The sequence below is a fragment of the Dunckerocampus dactyliophorus genome, chromosome 4 (assembly GCF_027744805.1).
Source record: "Dunckerocampus dactyliophorus isolate RoL2022-P2 chromosome 4, RoL_Ddac_1.1, whole genome shotgun sequence".
NCBI lineage: Eukaryota > Metazoa > Chordata > Actinopteri > Syngnathiformes > Syngnathidae > Dunckerocampus > Dunckerocampus dactyliophorus.
Window position 1 is genome coordinate 27,862,831 of NC_072822.1, and position 27,170 is coordinate 27,890,000.

The following is a 27,170-nucleotide window of genomic DNA, read 5'->3' on the forward strand; positions in this document are numbered from 1 at the left end:
TGGGTAGTTGTTGGTGCTCTTTTTTTCTTCTGGGCCAGAATATTCTTATAAACAGACATGCCCCCTTCCATTATATTTGGGAACTGTAATGAACGAAACATCAGAGGGTCCCATTCTTGTGCAACTCGCTGAAGTTCATTGGCCATTCTCATCATGGTTGCCAAGCGATCAAGTGTCAGTCCATCCACCTTGTCTGTATCACCACTTGTGTCCTCTTCTTCCTCTTCTCCCTCATCCTCGCTGGGTGGCTTCGTCATCTCTGTCAGGTCTTCATCAGTCAGCGGTTGTGAGTGGGCATCAGTCAGGGCATTAATGTCATCAGGGGTCATATCATTAAAGCATTAAAGTCATATCGTCGACATATATAAAAACATATATAAAAAACAAACAAACAAAAAAATAAACTTGGATTGGATTTCACTTAACTTAACACGGATATTTTTTTTAACCTAACCCCCTCGTTAAGCGAGGAAACACTGTATACAATAGTTGGATATCATTAAAAAATTAAAACAAATTATGATAGATAATACCGAAATAGAACGAGGAAAAGGAAACCACATTTTTAGGAGTTATTAACGATGAAAAACTAAACTGGAAAATACATATAAACCTTTTAAAGAACAAAATATCAAAATTCATTGCAATATTACATAAAATAAAATACATCAACAACAAACACTCTCGACATTTATTATACCGAACTTTTATTGTTTGTTCCATAGTGATTTGGGGACGAACATATAAAACAATTGCAAAACCAATATACATGTTACAAAAGAGAGTGATAATGATAAGTAATACAGCTGCTTATCAAGATTCAACTAACTATTTACAAATTCACAAATCTTAAAATTGAATGATCTGGTTGAATGTAAAACTGCACAAATGATGTTCAAGGTAAATCAAAATATGCTTCCGGAAAAGTGTCCAGAGGATGTTACAGATTCGAGCCAATAGATAAGAGGGATTTATGGGTAGGGCTCAGCGATATATTGCTATTTTTCAAATATCAATATTTACTTTAAGCACGATATCAAAACCAACCATATCATTGATATTGATATAGACTGAATTTGCACTGTATCTCCCTCATCCCTGCATGCAGGACGAGGGGCGGAGCAGAAGCTCCAAGGGCTCCAGTCGAAGCGACAGCGTCTGTGGTGGAAGAATAAGGAATAAGGAATATGTATGTGTAATGTAGTGGTACTTCGAATTCAGAGCATACCAAAATCTTTTTCACCACTCTGCCACGCTCCTGTTGCGTTCCTCATGAAAGGAAAAGTAAAGTGGTGTCCTGTCACATTGCTAAGATATGGTCCTCGTTGCAACAGTGGAAACAACAGCTTTAAAAACCTGCTGAAAACGATGGACTCGCAATGTCCAGCGAGCTCCGCAGTCACAATTATTTAGCACGGCAAGCTCTACCACAAATGTAAGTTAGACAGACAGTTGCTAAGCCTGATGCAGTTGTTCCTGGCACAAATGAGGACATGTGCATCTTGCATGAAGCTTTAAAATTTCAAAAAACATCCTCATTTTAAGTATTTATTTTAATTTTAAAAAACTTGATACGCATATTTGGCTTTGATTTAGTCTAAACTCACTTTGCTTAAAAAATATTGGGATATATATATCGTATATCAATATTCAACCTAACTATAGTATATCGAGATATGAGTTTTGGTCCATATTGCCCAGCCCTACTTGTGGGTATGCAAAAGCAAAGGTATGAACTAACGTAAAACAGATATGTCTGTCAAGGAGTCAATATATCGAAAAATTTTGAATTAGAAATCAAAAATTGTGATACACTAAACTAAATAGATTTAAAAACGAGTTTATGAGTAAATATTAAACTCGATTATGAGCACCTGTGTGAGCATAAACTGCTTGTTGTATGCAACAGATGATGATGATGATACGTTAGTGATCTCCAAGAGAAATACACATTTCCAGCATCTCTGCAAAAATGTCATAATGAACTTAATCACAAAATAAAATAAAACAACCAAGGCAAGACATGAGAAACAAGAAAAATATGATTATAGAATACGAATACATAAACAAATAAATATGGAACAGATCACGTCAAAATTTGTAGTGCAATAATACATAATAAATAAATATAATAATGACAAATCCTGTGTGTGTTTGTATCGCTCCCCCTTGTGTTGAAAAGCCACATGGCAGTCTTTCGGTGGAGCAGGACAGTGACAGTAATCTGCCACTGAAACTGCTCTTCTGTCAGGAGATGATGCTGTCCATAGGACGATGCTGGTTGTCCATGATGGAAAGGAGCCTCCTCAGTGTTCTTTTCTCTGGCTGTCAGGCTGTCCAGCTCAGTGCCAATGACAGAGCCTGCCTTCCTCACAAGTTTGTCCAGGCGTGTGGTGTCCTTCTTGAGTTTGCTCCCCCAGTGCACTACGGCATACAGTAGGGCACTAGTTACCACAGTATGGTAGAATATCTGTAGCAGCGTCTTGCATAAATTGAAGGACACCAGCCTTCTGAGTAAGTACAGAGGGCTCTGCCCTTTCCTGCACAGAGCATCTATGTTGGCAGTCCAGTCCAGTTTATCATCCAGGTATTTGTAGGTGTGAATCACCTCCACACGGTCACTTTAATGAGAACAGTTTCTGGGTGTGTCCTGTTTCTCCTAAAGTCCACCACCATTTCCCTGGTCTTGGTGGTGTTGAGGTGCAGTTGATTAAGTCCTGGATCAATTTTCTGTACTCATTGTCCTGTCCATTCCTGATACATCCAACTATGGCCGTGTTGTCCGCATACTTCTCTACATGGCACAGCTCAAGAATTGTACTGAAAGTCGGACATGTACAGAGTAAACGTAACAGGCGAGAGCACAGTTCCCTGCGGTGCTCCTGTGCTGCTGGTCACAGTGGACCTGCAGTTCCCCAGTCGCACGTACTGAGGTCTGCCAGTCAGGTAGTCTGTGATCCATGCCACCAGGTGTGAACCTACCATACGCCCATCCGTGTCAGTTTGTCCCTGAGGAGCTGAGGCTGGATGGTGATACAGGTGCTGGAGATATCCAAAAATGTAATCCTCACAGCACCACTGCGTCTGTCCAGGTGCGCGAGAGATCGTGGCGCAAGAAGATGGCACCGTCCTCATCTTCCACTTTCTCCGGGTATGCAAACTGCAGAGTGTCAAGTGCGTGGTGGATCCGTATCCAACATTAATGCGCCTTGCCTGGCCACGGCGGGCGGCTTCTCCCGGCCAACACTCTGGTTCTTCCAACCTCCGTGGACCCACGGCGGCGGCTGACATAGCGTGTCCGACATTAATGGACCTCACCCGGCCACAGCGGGTGGCTCTTCTGGTTCTCCCGGTCACAATAGCCGTAGGTGCCGCAGGAAGCCAGTACGCCCATCTTGCAATCAAAGTGAGTGGGCTTCATGAGCCTCATATGATGCCCACACACTGTACATCCCCCGTGAGTGAAACATACGACAGCCTTACATGAACCACACCTAGCACGCACAAGTCGCACGGCGCACTCACGATCTAAAAGCTACCAACAGAGGGCGAGCGTCAAGCACATGTGTGTAGCGAATCACTTGCTCCTTAAGTACGACATCCTATTTCCTCTACGTGCTGGCCAAAGCTAACAAATTTCCCAAAAATTGCGGAGCCTGTGCGTGTGGTAACACGTACGCCGGGATGTAACTCCCGCTTAAGCCTCTGGACACAGGTCAAGTCACAGGTAAATGTGGAAGCAATGGCTAGTTTCGGTTATGTCGACAATAAGTAAATCAATCCGAGGAATGTCGGGATCCACTGTATTGTATATTTTGGTTAATACTGAGAATATTGTTTGCATGGAAACTTGGTGATTGAGTTCACTGATTGATCATCTTTTTGGTCTTCACCCTTTTCACAGGACTGCTGCCAGAATGGGGATAAAGTGTGCGGTTGCAGTGATATTAGTAGAATTCATGTGGAGGACTTGTCCCTGTGTCTGGATGCCATCCGTAAGTTGGTTGAGTACATCAACTTCAATTTCATGGAGGGCGACACAGCTCCATCAGCCGACCTGCCATCCTACCACGAAGGCTCGGATGTTGAAGTTCACGCCGTTTCCATCAGGAAAAAGGAAGGGGATACAGCGGATTTTGGCCTGAGCTTTGGTAACATCCCAATTTTTGGGGACCCGGATGGAAGAAAAAAGGGAGGACCAAGAAGGAGACGAGATCAGAGCCCCATCATGCATGTGGGCTGCATATGGGTGACAGAAGTGAGAAAGGGAAGCCCAGCAGCCTGCTGTGGGAGAATCAAACTGAGAGATGAACTGCTATCACTGAATGGACAGCTGATGGTGGGAGTAGATGTTAGTGGAGCCAGGTATGTCTACTCGAGTAGAATGTCTGTGTAGCTTCTCAGTCATCCAGGTCATGGTAATCCGCAGAGGCTGAATGTAGGAAAATTAACTATTATATTATTATTATTATTATTATTATTATTATTATTATTATTATTATTATTATTATTATTATTATTATTAATTATTTTTATTATTGTGTATTTATTTGATGAAAACATTTCACTTTTAATTAATAAGGCTTTTTTGTTCTAAATGTCAAGTGTGGAGTCTCCCCATTTATATATCTGGTGGGTGTGTCCCCTGGGGGTGGGTACAATAGGGTTGTTTCCGTGCGGGGCTGATGAACGACATAACAATAGGTTATTTGAAAAATAAATAAAATAAAATAATTTTTATATTTTATCTTGGCTAGCGCCTCTCAAAGTCTAGGCAGCGTAATAATTACATCCGGACTCACCTAGGGCTTCCACCTTTTATCTCGTAGTTAGGACTATTTGTTTATTTATCACACATTGTTGTTCCATCACACGTTCTGACACACTGACAGGTAAGTGACCTAGTCCGAATGAGCCTCGAGTGTAATGAGTAGTAATTTAATGAAAATTAAGAAACATTTACGTTTGAGATCCCACTCTGTGAAACAGGGCAAGAGCCACCATGATGGCATCGCGCATTGAGGATGCGTGGATCTCCACTATATGCGGTGTGCAGCGGGAGCCTTACTTTCACTTTTATACTCCCAAATCCCAGTAAACTCTCCAACGACGCAAGAAAAAGTAGCTCGACTTGTTGCTAGTTGCTTTTCAGAAACTATGTCGCCAAGAGGGTTTGGGATGTCGCCAGATCTAGCACGGAGGACATTAAGGAACGCTGACACACACAGCAGTGATGAGTGAGGAGGACCTCCATGTCAAGATACAAGAGAACAGCACAAATCCAGCCAATGTCAATATGAACAATATGTTTGTTGTTGATCTCGGGCTTAAAAGTATATTACACAGTATATTACAGTAGACCGTCAAGCCCTGGCTGTCCTTAAAGAACTGTCCTTTTTTTGAGATGCAAATGAACTGTTGGGCCTGAAGAAACTGCTCTCCTATGGTGTGTCATGCACGTAAGGGTTGATTGGTCTCCCCTGTGTAGAGGTCATTGCACTCGTCACTACATTGCACTGCATAAACATCATTGCTGAGTTTGCGTCTTGGGATTTTGTCACCAAGCAGGTGAACAAACTATCGTTATGCAGAATGGTCATTCACCAGCCATGCCTGCCCAGTATATTATGAAAAAAAATATATAACATAATGTTTTATTTTTACTTTTCATTAGCTGTATTAATGTTCATATTTTTTTTATTTTTTGTTGGTTTTTGTTATCCACAACCAATTTTAAAGAAGGTTTAAAAGGCACTTTAACCCTTTTCTGAATTCTAACGCGTGGCCGTTTCTACACTTAATTCTGTCCTCATTCCCTGCCTGTGACCTCACCAAAGCTTTCTTGAAAACGACACTCATCCCCTACTTGGTCCTTGATGTTATTTCATTGCTAGCTGCTAACGGCCCTTTCACTGTTCTTGTGTGAATGAGGTGACATGGTAAAGCCTGTGAGTGCATGAAAGAAGAAAAGTGCTGTATCCCATCAGTGAAGCCCATTTACCATCTACTTATCTATTGAATGTTTTTTTTTTCAGTTACCTGGCCGACCAGTGCTGGAATGGAGGCGATATCTACCTTGTCCTGCTGCGACGGTTCAAACGAAAGGCTCCTCCGCCTCCACGTCATGTCGATGGCTCCCTCGGTACTTCCGTTAGCAATGACAGCTGGGATGAGCAGCCGCCGTGCACTGCTTCCTTCGACTCCACTGATAGTCCGGTAACGTGCAAACGCACGCGTAAGTTTGGAGTCATTTCACGGTCACTCTGCAACCGAGACGACAAAGACAGCATCGACTCGGAATACCCGAGTTACTGCAGTGACTTCAGTACCTTGGACGGTAAAGGAGTCGACACAGGACATATCTTCTCCACGCGTACGTCTATCGAGGACAGTCATGGCACCTCATTCCTCATTCCTCATTTGAGAGCTGATCACCATCATCGCCACAGTGGAGGCACTTCTACTCTTCCTATAAGAAGTCATCGGCAGCTGCTGGAAAATAAAAGGGATTCTCTTTACAGTCAACTTTCAGTCCAGGTAACTCTGTCATTCTTTACATTTATTATGGGAAAATGTATTTGATTAGAGTATGTTTCAGTTAGAACAGTGGTGTTCAAAGTGTGGCCCATTGTAAAAATATATTTTAAAAAGACAACTAAAAGGGCCGCACAGTGGAGAAGTGGTTAGCATTGTTGTCCACACAGTCAGGAAATGGGTTTGAATCTCTCCCGCAAGCCTAATGAGGATGAGCGGCATAGAAAATGGATGGATGTATGGAAGACAGCTAGAAAAAAAACAACAGCAAAAATGGAAAAGAATAAAGTCAAAATATTAAGAAAGAAAAAAATATTGAGAAATATATTTGTAATTGCATGATGATAACATAATAAACAATGTCACAGTTGAAATATTTAAGAAAGATGAATAAAGAATAAAGTAATTTTTGGAAAATTAGGTTGCAAAAATTTTTACATTGTTAAGAGAATAAAGTCAAAATATTTTGCGAATAAAATCATAATTGCGAGGAAAAAATTGCAGAGGTGGAAACAGCTGTAATTTGGGTTCAAAAGAGTAACACATTTGCATCACAAAAATGCCTCTTTGAAAAAATCTGACCTCACAATCACTTGGCATTACTTTTCTCTCCCGTCGTATCGCTGTCCATTGTGTATGTCTACTTCCTTTGTGGAACATACTGTATGCACAACAACAGACAGGCGACAGTGCGCAGTGAAACGACCGGAGACAAAGTAACACTGAGTGAATGTGAGGTCTGATTTTTTTTTGAGGAGGCATTTTTGTGATGCAAATGTGTTGCTCTTCTGAATGCATATTGTTTTGAGAAGCCAAACTCTTTACTTAAATGGTCACACCAACTAACTAGAACTATGTTCCTCATCACCGAAATCCGACCAGAACTGGGCTCATGGGGACAAGTGGGGGGTCACTGTTGATGCAGTACACTGCTGATGGGGATGTCATACAACTTCCTGTCAAAAAATCCAAACTATCCCTTTAAGGATTAAATACATAATTAAAAAGTAAGATTAAGATGTGCAAAAGGGATAATAATTTAATTACAGTGCAATTCAAGTAAGTGGGTGTGTGATTTAAAGACTGGGACATTATTTGCATTTATTAAAAACATTTACATTTTAAAAAACAGGATTTACATGCAAGTGTTTGGTTCAGATTTGAGTTTTAGCTTGGCGTGGGTTGCAGACACAACAGTAGCCCATGGTAGGGATTATTGTACCTGTTATGAGATCATTCAAACCTGTAATAAAAGCCTGTTGTTCCGGCCATCAATTCTGGTGCCTGTGTGTCTCACCCAACATTACAGTAACATTACTGACACCTAGTGACCAATGTAGAATATTACATCTCATTACAACGTCTTTAAATGTGACTTCTGAATGCCTTATATTTGTATTTTTATTTCATTTAGCCATTTTTATGCCTGAAAATGCTTCATTTAGGAAATAAATTTAACATTTGCTTAAATATGCATATTTTATTTTACTAATAATATAATATTCAACAGCGAAAAACCATGAAACCACCTTTTGTTGTAAGGAAACCAAGATGGTGGTTTAGAATGTGGGTCAGGGGATTCAGAGACAGCTGGTGTATTAACCCATATCAAAGGGATTTTACATGTAAAAAAAAAAACAAAAACGTCAGTTACAATCACAAGCACTTTCAAAGGAACATTATCAAATACTTTATCCGATAAAACCACAAGTAGATGACAAACCATGTCAAATGTGACCGGCGGGTTATGTTTTTTATTAATTTCTTTATCAATGTACTAAGAAAATGTGCAAAAACTATGGTAATGATATGAAAGCCACAAAGCAAAAACAACAGGATAAGCTGCGGAAAATGTCATAATCATATAGCGTCCAAAAAGCGGCGATACTGCGTAGCATCAATAGCTAGGAACACGGCAAAAAGGCACTCTAGGAAGACGCCAGAAAAAAAGGTAGTCTAGTGTCTTCCTGGTGTAGACGCAGGGTTTTTGAATGGTGATAGTTACCATTTGCGTCCACCTGCCTCGTTACTGTGCCCCCAGTCACCAGCCCAAGCTGCCTGAAACAAAGACAGACAACACAAAGCGCCGCACAGAAACAGGAAGCGGCCAAAATAACGTTGGATGACGTTTTCAAATGTCTTTGTGTGATTCTGAATTCATCTTTTCTAAACCAAGACTTGATGCTTATTTTACAATTTAATTTAATACAGTATGTGTATAATAACTACTGTTTTATCATTTTCCAATATAGCATGTACTTTTTCCCCCAACAAACGAGGGGATTTTCTCCGGTTTTGTAGTGATCCTTTCCTTGCACATGAGGATCTGTTATGGCCTATAGTCGTTACGGAATTAGGAGGACTTATTGTGCCATCTGTTTTCTGTGATGTCATGCTTCTTCCATATTACTACACCCAGGCAAATGCAACCCTCAATTATATGAATATATAAGTGACATACTTTGATACATCCATAAATGCTTTAGTTAAATCGGGTGTGCCTGGAGTACAGCATACAGTACAGGCCAAAAGTTTGGACACACACAACACAACCTCATGGTCCCAAGCCCATTAATAAGGCAAGAAATTCCACTAAGTAACCCTGACAAGGTGCACTTTTGAAGTGAAAACCATTTCAGGTGACTACCTCATGAAGCTCACTGAGAGAACACCAAGGGTTTGCAGCGCTATCAAAAAAGGAAAGGGTGGCTACTTTGAGGAATCTAAAATATAAGACATATTTACAGTTATTTCACACTTTTTTGTTAAGTACATAATTCCGTATGTGTTCATTCATAGTTTTGATGCCATCAGTGAGAATGTACGACATAAATAGTCATGAAAATGAAGAAAACACGGTGTGTCTAATCTTTTGGCCTGCACTGTATGTTGCACATAAAAAAATACATGATACTACAGTATGGTCACCACATACTGTAGATTTAGGAGTGACGTCAGTTGAGTTTTAGCTGGGCGTTGGTATGGGTTACAGCCGCAACAGTAGCTTGGGATTTATGCCTGTTGTGAGATCATTCAAGTCTGGTGCTTGTGTGTCTCACCCAATATTACAGTAACATTACTGACACCTAGTGACCAGCGTAGAGTACCACATAGCATCACAGCGTCTTTCAATGTGTCTTCTGAATGCTTTATATTTGGTTCATTTTTATGCTTGAAAATGCTTCATTTAGGGAAAAATAAGTAAAGTTTGCTTAAACACGCATATTTTTGACTAAGAAGGTGTATTCAATCACGAAGTAGCATAATTTATCAATTCATATAGTGAAAAATCGTGATAGAGTGAGGCTGTGTAATTCGAAGCGCAAAGTGACAAGGGATTACTCTGATTGACATGACTCTGCTCCCAACTCCCTTGACATTTTAAAAATAATAGACATATTGTATGTACATGGAAACTAGAGTCGCTTGTCTCGTCCTTTTCTTTGACAGGTTCACGACCTAAAATAGCATTGAAAATCCTTCCTTGAAAGATTTTTAAACACTTTTTCATAACTTTCGCCACAGACTAGCGGCTAGCATCATCTGCTTATCAGTGCTTGTTAAAAAACTGACTGACCCATTACTGCCACCAAGTAGTGGGAAGCCGTATTTTAACTGAGCAGATGATGGATAACAGCCATGTCTTTGGGATCTTCGATGGATTCGCGGCTCACAGGTGTAAAAATAAAACTTTTTCTTGAATGTCTTGCAAAATATCATAATGAACAGTAGTAGTGTACAGTACTTACCATACAGTCCTCGAGTGCTTGATGTGTGATTTTTTTTTTTTTGGACCAAACTGTGAAATGATTGTTCTCTTTTGAAGCCAAGAGACGGCTGCCATATCTGGAAGATGCACCTGGTGAAAGGTGAAGAGGGCTTGGGCATACAGATAACGGGTGGGCGTGGCTCCAAGCGCTCTTCACAGGGCATTAACATAGCCCACATTGAAGAGGGAGGAACAATCCACAGGTATTTTTCACAGGAAATGTGTATTTGCATAGTGTATTATTCACCAATATTCATAGACGCCTAATATAATGGTAGGGGAAACTAGTATGGATAAACACTACACTACATTTCAATATGTGTACATATGAGTTTTCATGCATTTTGATTTGTATTTCAGAGATGGCCGTCTTCAAGCTGGTGATGAGTTGCTGATGATTAATGGTCAGTCTCTTGTGGGTCTTACCCATCAGGAGGCGGTCTCTGTTCTCCGCTCTGCTACTGGACTTGTCCAGCTTGTTGTAGCCAGCAGGGTAATGCATACACACACTTCATCTTAACAACTTACCAGACACGCTGGTCCAGGGGCAGGCAACCCGCAGCTCTTCAGCCTCGATGTTGGCTCTCCCTTCGAGCTTTACAAACAAAAAGAAAAGTAATAACGGCTATTTAATAATTGATTTTTATTTATATATTATTTTATTTTTGTTTGGGTTTTTTGGACAGTTATCTTGGAATTCAAGGAGAAACTTGTTAAAAGTTTAGAAAATGTTAATTCTAAAATGTAATTTTTTTTATTTTTTTGTCTTTGTCAAATAAAAAAATATATATAAATCAATAAAATAAGAATATAAATCAGTATGCATGCATAACAAATATATCACATCCACGTGTAAGCCCTTGCCAACATCTTGAGCATGCGGCCCTCGTGGTAAGCCAACCATGAACACATCCCAAAAAAGAAAATTCATAAAATCGCTCCTTACAAATGAGAGCCTACAGTCTTTCAGTTTAAAGTCTTCTGTTGTTGTACTGGGTAAAATTTTAAAAAGATTAAAAATGTAAAACGTTTATGCAAGCTGTGTTATGTTTTCTGCTCCAGACTATTTTTCTTTAGTGGAAGAGGTGGGCAAAATAGTTATTTTGATTGTAAAGGTTACTGAACCCTGTTCTAATCAAATAATATATGGCAAGAATGATCAACTAGGGAAAAAGAATACATCACTATCAGGCTTTTAGCCTTCAAATTGAAATAAAATTTTAAATACAAATATGGAAAGCTTGACAACTGCCCGAAAAATGCTAATAAGAAACTCAAAAGTGTCACTCTTTAAATGATTTTCTTTGTTCAATTTGTACTACACAAAAAAGTGTCAAGAAGACTTCCTTTCAAAGAAGAATATATTCAGGTAACAGTGACCAAATGTTCTGTTTTTCCAGGACATGTTACGTTACGTTACGTTACGTTGCGTTACGTTACGTTACGTTATGCGAGGTACTACTGTATTTAATTGTATGTCAAATTGCAATTAGATTATTTTCCCAAATATTTCAGAGCACGCTGACCCATCACCACCAATGCAGTCAGCACTAATGTCTACCATATAGCATAATACAGTATCTGCTTGCATGAAAACCTTCTTCTGTGCCTTGCAGGAGGAATCTGATGTTGGCTTTCATCACTTCCCATCCACCAGTCTGCCAGATCTGGTCAGCATCTGCACTGCCTCATGTAGCACCGAGTGTGCTCACCCCAAGCTTTAATAGGATGTGTCTATATATAGATTATACATACAATATGTTTTAAATGGACCCAATGATAGTGTAGTGGTTCACTCTGACTAGTTGTTTGTCTAACACTTAGTCTGATTTAGGATTTACATTTACATGGTTTGAATCTGTGGAGATGACTTAAAAACGGAACCTACTTCTGACTAAACGTGTGCACCGTGACAGCTAACGTTAAATCAGGGCACTCAAGACCAATGGGAATAAAGAAAAAAAAACACATGTGTAGGGTTTAGAATTTGACACCGGATGAAGAGACAGGAGTGGTGTTGGCAAAAAATTAAGTCTTCACTGTTCATGAAGAAAGCAACAGTCTATAAGCAAGACTGACAGGCCAACAAGACTAAACCGTGATAAAAGATACTGGAGGCTGCTGATGAAGTAAGACAGCATTCTCAGTATGTAGTATGTACACGAGCTAGCGTGGAAGAGGAACAATCCGACGTCTTCCTGCCGCAGACACTGTGCTTAAGAACACCCCTAATTGAAGAGAAGCTACAGATAGGGGATTGTATGAAATCTGAGGAGCAATTACAAAAAGAAATCAGTATGGTGAACAAATACAAAATAAGAGACAGAAGGGAAAACTGGAACTTGAAAGATTGTATCAGAACAGTGGTGGCCAAAGTGCTGTCTGGGGGCCATTTGGGGCCCGTGGCTATTTTTTTATTGGCCCGCAGTACATTCTAAAAATATAATTTAACAAGAAAATTAAACAAAAACAGAAAAAAGGACAGCAACAATGGAAAAACCTGCAGTAAATTTTCAAGAATGAAATTAAAATATTAAGAATAAAAGTTGTAATTTTACAAGAATAATGTTGTAATATTACGAGGAAAAGTAATGTAATTTTAGTATCACAAAGTTGAAAGACAGACGTTATTTTTTTCAAATATTACGAAAAACAAACAAAGCAGCAAATAAAGTTGTAATTTTTGGAAAATTGGGTTGCCAAAAAAGTTAGAATGTTACTAGAATAAAGTCAAAATATTATGGGAATAAAGTAATAAATATGATGAAAAAATGACATTATGAGAATAATGTCAAAATATTCAGAGAATAAACTTGTAATATTACGAGGAAAAATAATAGTATTTTAGTAACAGAGTTTAAATAAAAAATTGAGGAAAATTGTTTTTTTTTTATTTCTAATATGAGAAAAAAAAATGAAGTTCTCATTTTTGGAAAATTAGGTTGGGGAAAAAGTTATGTTATGGGAATAAAGTCAATGTTACGAGAGGAAAATGTATGCCGATTATTTAAGTAGAAATTTGAAATATTTGGAACATAAAAAGACCTCAAAAGTGGGGGAAAAAGAACAAAGGGTGAAGGTCATACTAATAATATGCTGTTTCACCTATATCATAAACCTGAGATGCATTTTTTTCTTGAAATATTTAGAACTTTTTAGCATATCTACTGAAGTGGCCCTTGAATCCTTTCATTTTTCAGTATGTGGCCCTTGGTGGAAAATGTCTGGACACCCCATATCAGAAGAATAGTCTTTTTCTTTCTTAATTAAATATGAGTTATTACATTACATATGACTACCAGCACCCATATGCATATGGGGAAGAATAATTCAACATTCTGTTCTTTTGTCTCTGCTTACAGTTGACGAACCTGGAGAGGCTTGAGGACACAAGTCTGAGAGGGTCTTGCTGCAGCCCTGCACCCTTAAAGCTCTATCACCAGTCCCAGGGTCAGTACATTCAAAAAGCAGTTCATAAATTATTGAAACAATCTTTTCCTTCCAGTAATTATCTTTGCTTGTTGTAGTTCTGTATCACCTATTAGAAATATGATATGATTTTGTAAGTTTACCCCATTACAAAGATATAAAAAGTACTTTATTTTGTGGTACCTTTATTTGAACAGCGAGACAGAATGTATAAAAACACAAATGAAGGTTGTAAATAAGTACTTTGTATTTGATGGCAATACAAAAGGTGGTTTAGTACTTGGTGGAGAAAGTCTTGTTGGCAAAGACCTCCAAACGCTTCCAGTCCACTTGATGCATGCCAAGACCATTATTTTGGTGTCATGTGACCACATCTCATTTTCCCAAGCCTTGTGTGAGTCATTCAGGTGTTTTCATGTCAAACGTTCAGACGGGTCTATACATGTGTCTTGAGCAGGGGAATTTTGCGGGCACTGCAGGATCTCAATCCATTACATCAGAGTGCCTTACTAATGCTTTTCTTGACTGTGCTCCCAACTCCCTGGACATCGTCAGCCAGATCCTCCTTTGTCATTCTGGGCTGCTCCCTCACCTTTCTCACAATCATCCATTCTTGTTGATTCTAGTTGATTTAGTTTCGTGCATTCCAGTCTTGTCTCTGAGGTCCTTTGACAGCTCTTTGGTCTTGCACACGGTGGTAGAGAGGTTTGAATTGATGTTTGTGTGTCTTTTGTCCACATAATGGTTCATGGTTCATGGTTCATGGTTTTAATTCATCTTGAACATGCATACAAGTCAAACAGTTGCACATCACACAATACAGTTCACAGTTTTGCATGTCCAAAAAGGAGTAGGAAGAAGCAAAGCTTATTTAATCCTACCCCTCATCAGCTTCACATCAATTGCAATACATTCACTCACCTCTTTTTCTTCCAGGTATGCTTTGTAAGGCTACATGACAATGTAGTGCGATCATAACAAGGTTTTCACTTACTACAAGGAAGCTACAGGCATAATGATAACTGATAGAATGATTGAAGAAGTGTTTGATTGATAATGAATGAGTACAGACCATGTAGTCACCACAATGAAAAGTTAATCGTCAGTATAGTAATGGTTAGATGTTGTATTGTATGTACACAGTGGTTCAGGTCTCTTCTTCTTTGTATTTTGTGAACATCAACTGCTTGTACTTTTTATTAAAATCGCTCATTGTTGTGCATTGTTTGAGTTCCTTACTCAATCCATTCCACAACTTGATTCCACATACAGAAATGCTGAAAGTTTAGATGAGGTGTACAGTAATCCCTCGTCATTTTAGGCTTCGAATTTCACAGCTTCACGTTTTTTCCAAAATATATGAATTAATAAATCATGCTTTTTGGGGGTTGAATACTGCCTATTATTAGTCCAAATATAATATTTATATCTGAGTAAATTGCAAATATTTTTTGCCTAATTTAAGCATTGTCAAGGATAAAAATGTCCCATCAATCCATCCATCCATTTTATATGCCGCTTATCCTCACTAGGGTTGCAGGGGTATGTTGGAGCCTATCCCAGCTGACTTTGGACGAGAGGCGGGGGAACAAAAGATTTTATTGAAGGTTTGAATGATCTCACAACAGCACAGTAATCCCTAACATGGGCTATTGTTGCAGCCATAACCCACACCAAAATAAAACTCAACCCTGAGACCCCGACATCACTTCTTGTCCGCCTCCACTAGCAGCGGAAAACATTTACAGACACATACACACACGTCTTAAATGTCTTATTTTCTTTTATTATGTCTACTATAGGGCCGCACGGTGGCTGGGTGGTTAGCATGTCTACCACGCGGTCAGTAGATCGGGAAGACCTGGATTCGAATCTCCTTTGGGCATCTCTGTGTGGAGTTTGCATGCTCTCCCCGTGCATGCATGGGTTTCTCCGGGTGCTCTGGTTTCCTCCCACATTCCAAAAACATGCATGTTAGGTTAATTGGCAACTCTAAATTGTCCATAGGTATGAATGTGAGTGTGAATGGTTGTTTGTCGATATGTGCCCTGCGATTGGCTGGCGACCAGTCCAGGGTGTACCCCGCCTCTCGCCCGAAGTCTGCTGGGGTAGGCTCCAGCATTCCCTCGCGACCCTAATGAGGAAATGGATGGATGTCTACTATATTGGGTAATAGTAGTGTAAAGGTGACTATGGAGTGTTATTTTATGTCTAGAAGGCACTAATAATTTTAAAAAACGTATTTAGAAGGTCATAAACAGGTTTTCTATGCTCAAACTACGACAATATTTCATTATAAAGAATCCTCCTTTGCGGAAATTCACTTATCACGGTCAGGTTTGGAATCAATTAGCCATAATAAACAAGAATGACTCTACTTTCCTAAAGGTACAGGACTGCAATAAAAATCGGTCCGTGGGGTCAGAGTCCATCAATCAAATACAAATTAATTTAATCTTTATTTAATGTTATTTTTCTGGATTTTTTTTTACCATTCTGTCTCTCTGTTACGGAATAGCTCATTCTTTTGAAGTGCGTGAACTCATTATTGTTTTTGTTGTAGGAGCAAGTGGTCGTTTGGAGTCAGTGGGTGAAGATGATGAGTTCTTTGCGGTGAATGGCGTGAAGAGTTGTGACATTGTGGAGAAGTCATCCAAGTCGGGCAGACGCAAACACTCCTTACCCCAACAGCTCGATACGGCTGGAGAAAGACAGGTTGGTTATAGTTCATTTCATAAACAAATGAAAGCACATCTTTTGAAAAGCCATCCAAAAATACAGAATATCACCAAACTGTAAAGGTTGGAACATAGTTCATGTTTCTGTACCTGCTAATTGAACAAATATTTCCAAACTAACCGTGAAACCACAGGAGCTAAACTCAAAAACAAAAGCCCCTTGCGGGCATTTCATTGTAATTTTCATCACACATGGTTGATGTCTAAAACAGATGTCCGATTTTCTGTGTGGTGTGCAACACATGCAGTATATACAGAAGAGTGTAAAGTGATTTTTTCCTTGTGGAATTATGATTCGTGTAGTACATAAAGTACAAAAAGGGAAACAACAATCCTGCTGTTTTAGACACACAGGAGTGCTAACAAAAGTTGATACTGCTTTTATAAAGTTGTGGTGCGATATTGGAATTCATGTTTCCCCTCAATGTGCCATAGCTCCCTGGGGCCGGCAGCACTCGTGCAGCCCCGGGCCATGACGCTACCACCACCAGAAACAACTGTGAGTTGTAACCACGTGACCTAGAGGCAGTTTAGTCACTTGCAGTGTGTAAATATTGAATATGACCACATACACACTCGGTATATTTGTACAATGTTTGGCAGATTGAAGCAAATAACGGTGTATGTCGTTGAAATTATTTGCTCCAATTGTTGCACAAAGACATGCGGTGAAAACTTATCTTCTGCATCAGACATACTTGATGTGGCAGATCAAAATAACACTTTTAATATGTCAATCTGTGTTCTTACACCAGGTCATTCTGCATGAACACATTCTTGTATGTGTCCTTTGTCAATTGGCTGCTATTCCATGGGAGTGTAGCGTATGAATTGAATGAACAACGCTATCGCTATCCTGTTAAGTCTGCAGTTGACATGGGTAGTCCATATTTGCAACAAGACTGCATGGCTCTGGCAGAACACCGGTTTATTTCTCAAAATATTTGTTGTAAATGGGAGAAGGTGTGTGTGATGAGTGCAAACTTTATCGATTTGCAAACTTTATTTTACTTTTCCATCTTATTTTCTTGCGACACAGCAGGCTTTGTAATCTTGGTCGTATATTTATTGTGTCTATTGAATAATTGGGCACTTATACAGATTGAGCATTTAGAGAGAAGCATTTTGAGGAAATGACTAGGGTTGTGACTATTATTTTCTTAATGGATTAATCTGAGGGTTGTTGTTGTTTCCATTAATTGAGTAATCGGTTGGGCCTTAGACCAGGGGTCGGCAACCTTAAGCATCAGAAGAGCCATTTGGGCCTGTTACCACTAAGTTAAAACGGACTTGGAGCCACAAAACCTATTTGACCATTAAATTGAAGGTATCGATATATATCGTATAGTTTCCTTAAATGTATTGTCACGTTGCTTTTCTATCTTCCTGTTCCCCCTGGCGGAGTGGCGACATCTGTTGCCACCTGGCAATAAGTCATGTTTCTTAAGATTGGCCTTTTCACCAGTTTGGTGCATGATTATTCTCTACTGAGCCGTTATGTTGACACACATCACCTCCTCTGCCATTGCGCTCCTTTACTAAGTATTTCCACAAGTCAGCGTTGGTATGTGCTTATGAGGTGTGTGAGAGTTACAATGCCATCTACTGCACAGAGTTGTAACAACAAACTACATAGTCCCATTATAATGTGTGCGTGACGGCGAACAGGTAGTGCCATATTTATCTGTAGCGGTCCAAATGTGTTTGTGGCATGCCGCCAAAAGAAAATGAATGTATAGTCACACTGGGCTGTGTTGCCTTATTTTCTCAGGACAGTAGTGTAGTGCTATACAAGTTGTACATCGAGTATATCCAAGTTTCACAAGTTTCATTTCTTCAATATTGCCCCCCATGAGAAGATATACTGTACAGGAATGACTGGCCCCATCACGCTTCAAATTTCACGCCATAACGGTTTATCAAAAATATATTAATTGAATAAATCATGCGGTTTTGTGGTTGAATACAGCCTATTATTAGCCAAAAATATGCATATTTAAGCAAATGAAATTTTAAGCAAAAAAAAAATAAGAAATTCTAAAAAAAAAAACTTCAAAACTACAAACTGTGGTCCTATGGGGGAGTATGTGGGACTAGAAAAAAAACTTGGCAACGTATTTCCCCTTTCCACTTGGGAGGTGGAAAGTGGGGTGGAGGTGTTCCAGCACAGGCCGGCAGCCAGCAGCAGCCGTTCGCAGTCATGCTAGGCACGTGCCGTGGACGCCGACTGTCAGCACGGCACTGGTGGGATTGCAGCTCTGAATGATCTCACAACAGGCAGAATAATATCTAACACGGGCTACTGTTGTGCCCGTAACCCACGCCAAGCTACAACTCAACTCTAAACCTACAACCTCACTTCCTGTCAACCCCCACTCAGCCCCGGAACACGTTTACAGCAACACACACGAGTGTGAGTTTTATTGATGTCTTATTTTCTCTTACTATGTCTATTATATTGGCTAATAGGAGTGTAAAGGTGACTATAGGGGTGTTATTTCATGTCTAGAGGGCTCTAATAATGTTAAAAAACATATTTAGAAGGTCATAAACAGGTTTTCTACGCTCTAACTCTGAAAATATGTACGGAATCCTGCTTCTCATTAATTCACTTATCACATTCGAGTCTGGAACCAATGAACAGCGATAAACGAGGAATTTCTGTACTGTAATAGGAAGGAAATACCGTATGCTTCTGTAAATCCAGAACTTTGAGCCTTGGGTACTAACTAGTACTAACTAAGTTACGATGCATTCAGCATGTGTTTCACCCAAAGCGTAACACACACAATGTCCGATCAAAGCCAGTAACTCACTTTATGGTGGATATCATGGCAACAATGCCCGAAAGCTGGCCACTCTAATTGCTATGCTAATGAGAGACTCTCATCAAAAACTAAGAGCGACAACAAGCTCTTGGCCTCATCGGCAGTGTGAGTAATACCTAATTAATCCCATAAAGTTCATCCATGATGACGCATTTTTTTCCTAATGACTCATTTATCACCTAATGAAGAAAAGTCACTGTCATGCAAGGAACACGGAAAATAACGATTCCATTTTGAATTTTGCATTTGCTTTTCTATCCCTTCCAGGAGTATCAGATCATTAAGAAATCAGCACGCTCACTGAGCACTGTTCAAGTGGAATCACCATGGCGACTTGCACAGCCGTCTATTATCTCCAGCATCGTACTGATGAAAGGCCAAGGGAAGGTGAGTACGCCCCTGTTCGTCTGAATAAGGCCTATAATGTATTACATCACTAGATCTGGTAATGATTTTTATAGTTATTAATATTAGATTTGATACAAAGCAGCATTAGTCGGAGGTAACTTCAGAATAGACAGAGCCTTCAAGATTTTGCCTTGATGCACCACAATACTCAATAGTATTTGGAAAATTAACATAATTGTAAATAAAACTTAAAAATCAAACTTTTAACCTAAATGGAAGTCATTGACATATCTTCTACATATTGATTGATTATTTTAAAAACAAGAATTGGGTGCATGGTTAGCGTCATTAACTCGTTCCAGAAGGGCCAACTCTAACCGAATACATTTTTCCCATAAGAAATAATGTAAATCCAAGTAATCCGTTCCATCCATCCATCCATCCATCAGATCCTGAGGCGCTCCCAGGCCAGCTGAGAGACATAGTTTCTCCAAGGTGTCCTGGGTCTTCCCCAAGGTCTCCTATGGGTCGGATTTGCCCTGAACACCTCCCCAGGGAGGCGTCCAGAGGCATCCTGACCAGATACCCAAGCCACCTCATCTGGCTCCTCTCAATGCGGAGGAGCAGCGGTTTTACTCAGAGTATCTCCCGGATGACAGTGCTTCTCACCTTCTCTCTAAGGGCGAGCCAAGGATTGGCCTGATTACTTGCTAAATAACCCTAATTTGGCAAGACGGACACCTCCTGCTACATCTTCTTATTCTCTGGCAGACCAGGTGTGTCATTATATGTTTGTGATCGAGGGCGAACAGGGTAGCGCCAAATCTATTTGTGGCAGTACAAATCTCTTTTGTGACAATCTGCACGCAGTGAAGACTGATGTAGGAGAATTGCTGTTTCCCTACACAAGCAGGAGAAGTCTCTTGGCGCCTTTTCTAATCTGAGATCAAACAAATTGTACTTAAGTCACCACATTGCTAAGGTCTGGTCACTCTACTTGGTTAGGATGTTCAAGAGCCACTCAGTATCCACCAAGGCACAAGTCTAATGACAGTACTATGTGAAGTATTTGAAATTGTATTTATTTCTTGATTTTACAGGGTCTAGGGTTCAGTATTGTTGGTGGGCAGGATTCAGCACGTGGCCAAATGGGGATTTTTGTCAAGACGATTTTCTCTCATGGTGCTGCAGCAGCTGACGGACGACTAAAAGAGGGTAACGTTCCTTTTCCCGATCCTACCTTATGTTTCCTAGTCCACAAAATTTACGTGCAATAGCCTGGAATGCTGTTAAGCATCAGTTGGGGATGTTGGTTATACAGCAATCTTATTACGTACTCTTTATACTTGTATGAATGCTGAAGATATGTTATTGTGCACCACTTTCTATTTATTTATTATCCCCTGATTTTTTTGACATTCACTACCAACACATAAAAAAATCCCACAAAATACTTATTTCCCTCAATCAAATATTTTTTTATATTGTATGCGTATTGTATGTTGTATGTATTTTTTTAGGACTGTCAAAAATAACATGGCAGTTAGTTAATTATTTCATTAATCAGGTTAACATTTTTAATAGAGCCCGACCGGTATGGGATCTTTGAGGCCGATACCGATATTGGGGGCTGAAAAAAGTTGATATCCGACAGACAGATAACCAATTTATCAGCCAACATATTAAATAAGAGCATTGACATACACAGGATATATACTGTACATGAACGTTAATTTTTATAATACCCAAAATACGATTCAACACAAAGAAGAAGGAGACGACTAAATGAAAATAAGGAAGTTTAATTTGTAAGACTGTCAACATAAGGACATGCAGTAATTTACTTTAGGTGTTGCCACAAATTTTTGGTGTTCTTTGCTTTGCTGGTGCTGGAGCCCTGGCTAATTCGCACACTGCAGGTGTTGCAGATGTCTAGCACCTGTCTTTTGTGAAGTGGCTCCACACCTTACTCTTCCCCTCTGCCTGTGAAATGAAAATACACTAAGTCCCCTACTAACGAACATCCGACGTGCGAACATTCGGAGATCCGAACACAAGCCGACTGGTCTATATTTTCATGTGTTTTGCATTTGTCATTGGTAATATTACCTTTTCCCCAACTTAAGAACAATTCAACTTAAGAACGGTCGTCTGGAACCAATTGTGTTCGTTAGTTGGGGACTTAGTGTATATACATTTAGTGCATTTTGGTAATTAGCATAGAATTGGCCATTTTAAAATAAATAAATGAGGTGTTTTTCAACTAATACATTGTGTGTTTATAAAAGGCTTATTCAAAACATCTTACCAATATCATTTAGTCACATTTACTAGCTATTGAAAAGTTCCATCTGCAGTTAATGAGTATTTGCCAACAGCTCAAAAACAAATCCTGAAGCAAAGTGGGAAAAAAAAGTTGACTACAAACAAAATAAGAAATAATTAAAACATGCATCACGTTACCAGACTTATACAAGACACTTAACTGAATTTGATGTAACAATGTAGCTGCTTTCAAAACATGCAATATATAAAATTACAACTAGATACATTACTTGGAACATTTTCAAAGTTATTTGAATGAAGACATTAACTTGTGAATGTATGAGCCCCTGAAATCCTACATGGAAGTATTAAGTGAAGTGGGACGCTGTGTATATTTGCTTATATCTTTATTTCACTTTTAAACGCTGTATAATAATCTTAGATAATGGTGGACATGTGAATTAGCAGTTGCATCTATCTTTATCTCACAGAGATGTATCTTACATGACGTTAAAACTACCAAAAAATACCACGTTCTTGACAGGCCCGGACAGCGTGGCACTAAAGTGTAGTGTTATATTGTTTTACAAAGGCACAGTTTACCATGGTGTAAAAGAAAAATGCAGTTTCTTTCCACGTTTCTCCAGTCGTCTCCTCCTGCAGCAGCTCGCTGCTCTGTCTGTGTGTGAGGGCCCAGGTACTCCAGCAGGGAGCAGCACAGAGACACACTGGAAGGGAGCAACAGAAACTCCGCACAGCAAAAAAAAGTTAATATATCGGTTACATATTCACCGATATTGATTAATCAGTGATATGTCATAATCGGCTCGATTAATCAGCCCGCTGATAAATTGGTCGGGCTCTAATTTTTAGGGTAATTAACGCATGTGCATCATGGCAAGCCACATCTCTCTGTTACGATGGCAGACGGAGGCAGAGTGTATTGTCCTCAGTCCTCAGAGTATTACACTTTCTTATAACTTTAACCTGAACACATCAACAGCAGTGCATTTCCAACACCATATATATTCCTGATCAAAATTTTAAGACCAGTTGAAAAATTGCAAGGATTTACATTTTAGGCTGTTGGATCTTAAGGAGGTTCTAAGTAGAGCTTTAAAATGCAAAATGAAGAAATGTGAGTGAGCACTTTATTGCAAACAACCATTAAAGTGAAATAGACTATTCATTAGCTGATCAAAAGTTTAAGACTAGCTCAAAAAAGTTTGAACCCCCCTAAAATAGAAATACAATTTTCAAAAAATGACACAGTAATGAGCAGCTGCGTCATTGTTGTTATTCACCTCAAAAATTGGTTTGGGCATGCTTGATGCCAGTATTTCCAGGAGGCTAGTGGGAATGTTGCTGTAGGTGGTGAAGATGGCTTCACGGAGGTTTCACTGTCTGTCCATTTTTGCAAACTTCCCTTGCCATCCATCCCCATATGTTCTCAATTGGATTTAGATCAGGGGAACATGCAGGATGGTCCAAAAGAGTGAGGTTATTCCTCTGGAAGAAATCCCCTGAAACATCTCCACATAGCCAGCTGCCATTTGACACCCCTGCACAACCTGCAGTTCCATTGTTCCATTGAAGGAAAAAGCACTCCAGGTTATCATAGTGCCCCCTCTACTGTGCCGTGTGGAAAACATCTTGGGTGGGATCTCCTTTTCATGCCAGTAACGTTGGACTGTCAAGGTTCCATTTTTTCTCATCAGACAATAAAACATTCTTCCACTTTTCAGTGTTCCATGTTTGGTGCGCTCGTGCTAATTATAAACAGGCAATTTTGTGGCGTTAGACCAGACGAAGCCTTTAAAGGAATTTTTTTATTCTTAAAACCCATCTCTCTCAGATGCCGTCTGATGGTTATTGGACCGCACTCGGCACCAGCATCAACCAATCCATTTTGACGGATTGTCCCGTGTCTTGACGGACAGCCAATCGGATCCTCCCGCTCAGGGCCGGTGACATTTTTTTGATGCTGACACGTGACATTTTTGTTCCCTAACCCTCAGGACCTATGAAGAAGTTTCAAATGACTGTCTTACTGTGTCCAACCTTAGCAGCAATGGTGTGCTGCGAGTGGCCTTGCTTAAGCAGCTCAACAAACTGACTGCATTCAAAGAGAGAAAGCTTATTTGCCTTTGTCATCAAGAGTTCATGACAGTGTGAATACCTGACAGAAAATGTCATTGAATGCACATTTTTGTGAACATTTTGGCTTTTAAAGGCTGTGGTCTTAAACTTTTGATCAGCTGATGAACAGCCTTTTTCACTTTAATGCTTGTTTGCAATAAATTGCTTTATCAAACCATTTTTGTCGCACTTCCATTTCTTCTTTGTGCATTTTGAAGTTCTACTTAGAACATCCTTAAGATTCAACAGTGCAAAATTTACATTCTTGCAATTTTTCAACTGGTCTTAAACTTTTGATCAGGAATGTATGCGTTATGTATGCGCATGCGAATGTAAGTGTTAGGCAAATTGATGTTCAGATGAGCGCTATCTTTTAGCTTGATTTAAATTTCATTAGATTCAAGTATATATGCTCCTTTCCTGTCATTTATCTTTCTGTTCATAAAATACAGTCAAGATGGAAAGTTCAGACATACTAGTTGCCAATGGTGATTAATCGTGATTAGTTCATCTGAAACCTGTGATTAATCTGATGAAAATTTTTAATCATTTAACAGCCCTTTTCCCCCCCCCGAGCAAGAACAATGAAATCTGTTACAGTATTTTATTTTTCATTGGATTTATTTGTGTGTTTATTTTTTGTTCCTATGTAGGAGATGAGATTCTGGAAGTTAACGGAGAGTCTCTCCAAGGACTGACACACCAACAAGCCATCCAGACTTTCAAGGTCACATTGAGTTAGATCATCATTTTTGAAATATTTCCAAATTTGTTTTGGGTGTGGTACTCAGAAGATCTTTTACAGTCATGTGACAAAATCAATACAACCCATGAAAACAGTAATCTTTTTTTGGATTTTATTTTCATTTTAACCCTTGAGGCTATTTCAAAAGGTTGTGGCGTAAAAATGGTGTTAAAGGCATACTGTAAATGAGAAAAATCATCAGTAGAGTAGAGCCCCGCTTTTCATTACATTCCACGTCTACAATAAATGGCAAAAAAACACGAGTAAAATACACCCATAAAAATATTATTTTTGACACACGACTAACAAAAATGGAAAAATCATCAGTTACCCGAAAAACACTCTAACTCAGTGGTCTCAAACTCTCGGCCTGCGGGCCATTTGCGGCCCACCAAATCGTATCTTGCAGCCCGCGACTGGACATCAAAGAGTAGAGTAACTGCAGCCTGCAACATCCGGGCAAGCTCAGTGTTACTTCCATACTTACAGGGGCAAGTAAACACCAACACTGAACTAACAGTGGTGTTATCACATGGATGTATTGTGAATTGTATCGTATCGTGAGGTACCCTGATATTCCCAGCCCTACTCCCAATACTTGATGCGGCCCAGCCTCACCCAGACTCTACCTCCACTGGCCCCCAGTGAAATTGAGTTTGAGACCCCTGCTCTAACTGGTTCGTACGCTAACCTGACTCTGGCGTGGAGTGTTCGTGTGTGGACAAGTAAACGGAGCTTGTCATTGCACATCTACTGTAAGATTTCACGATATTGATGAATAGATGCATTCTAATGCACGACCAAGTCAACTGTGTTTTTTTTTTTTTTTGATTGGACATAATACGCATGACAGCCGGTGAATGCTTTTCGATGCGTTTCTAGACATTTTTTTTAAAACTCCACTCGTATGAGTGGATATTTTTTTAACATGGTGGGGGAAATGTGCATTTATGCATGTTCATGTGGACATGGCCCAAGTATATTGTTCAACATGCCTACTTGTATCCTCACAGCAACTCAAAAAAGGCGTCGTGTCGTTGACGATTCGAACTCGCCTGCGGAGCCCCAGTCTCACACCCTGTGCAACCCCTACCATCCTAAGCCGCTCCAGCTCACCCAACTCCAATGCCAGTGGGGGGGTGCCTATTCCCATTGATGAGGCCGATGGCAGGAGGGGCCCTGGTCCAAAGGACTGCATCATCATGGAAGTCACACTTGATAAAGGTCTTGTTCTTATTTCATGTTTATATTTTTGAATGGACCCAGTGTAATCAAACATAACTACTTATGAGTATGAGTGGGTAATGGGAATAGAATTATGGAATGTCATATCAATGTTGGGCAATGTTGGCATGGTTAAGTTGAATGATTAAGTTGAATGGTTGTTTTTCCAGGGTGGAATGATTATACAATGTACATCACTAATGTTTTTTTAAAACAAGTTTCAGTTTATTTTGGATTTTCTCTTTTTCACATGGTACAAGTACATACATACAGTAATCCCTCGTTTATTGTGGTTAATTTCTTCCAGACCCGACCGTGATCAATATCAAATATTTTCATAGTTAGAACATATAAATTTTGTTTACGACCTCGTAAATAGGGTTTTTAACATTAGAGCCCTCCAGACATTAGATAACACCCCTATAGTCACCATTACACTCCTACTACCCAACATAGTAGACATAATAAGAGAAAATAAGGCATAATTATGACTCGTGCTTGTGTTTCGGTGCTGGCGGAGCTGAGTGGGGAGCAGACAGGAAGTGGCATCAGTGGTTCAAAGTTGGGTTTTATCTTGGTGTGGGTTATGGCTGCAACAGTAGCCCCGTGTTAGGGATTATTGTGCCTGTTGTGAGATCATTCAAACATGTAATAAAAGCCTGTTGTTCCGGTGATCAAGTCTGGTGCTTGTGTGTCTCACCCAACATTACAGTAACATTACTGACACCTAGTGACCAGTGTACGATACTACATGTCATCACAACGTGTTTGAATGTGTCTTCTGAATGCCTTATATTTGTATTTTACTTCAATTAGCCATTTTTATGCTTGAAAATGCTTAATTTAGGCAAAAAATCCCTAACATTTGCTTAAGTATGCATATTTTTGACGAGCAATAGGCCGTATTGAACCACAAAACAGCATGGCTTATTAACTAATATATTTTTCAAAAACCGTGGTAGACTGAAGCCGTGAAATTTGAAGCGTGAAGTGGCAAGGGATTACTGTACTCAGAAGAATGGGAGTCCAAGGAACTCAATGAAGATCTAAGAAGGCGAATTAACACGAGTTGGGAAATACATTTCTAAACCTAAGTCATCAGTTTAAACAACTGTACGTAAGTACAAGTTATTTGGAGATATCACCACTTT

At 39.6% G+C, this 27,170-nt stretch overlaps 1 protein-coding gene across 6 annotated transcripts in view; it reads left to right on the plus strand.

Annotated features, from left to right (window-relative positions):
* Window positions 1–27,170, plus strand: part of pdzd2 (PDZ domain containing 2) — a 65,136-nt gene that overhangs the window by 14,242 nt on the left and 23,724 nt on the right. For all 6 annotated transcript variants that reach the window (XM_054773078.1, XM_054773081.1, XM_054773079.1 and 3 more), the window contains 11 exons: window positions 3,905–4,365; window positions 6,036–6,537; window positions 10,361–10,506; window positions 10,664–10,796; window positions 11,920–11,973; window positions 13,666–13,753; window positions 16,296–16,447; window positions 19,566–19,685; window positions 20,747–20,861; window positions 24,704–24,777; window positions 25,809–26,019. In XM_054773078.1, coding sequence (XP_054629053.1) covers window positions 3,905–4,365; window positions 6,036–6,537; window positions 10,361–10,506; window positions 10,664–10,796; window positions 11,920–11,973; window positions 13,666–13,753; window positions 16,296–16,447; window positions 19,566–19,685; window positions 20,747–20,861; window positions 24,704–24,777; window positions 25,809–26,019 — 2,056 coding nt within the window. The remainder of the gene's footprint in view (window positions 1–3,904; window positions 4,366–6,035; window positions 6,538–10,360; window positions 10,507–10,663; window positions 10,797–11,919; window positions 11,974–13,665; window positions 13,754–16,295; window positions 16,448–19,565; window positions 19,686–20,746; window positions 20,862–24,703; window positions 24,778–25,808; window positions 26,020–27,170) is intronic.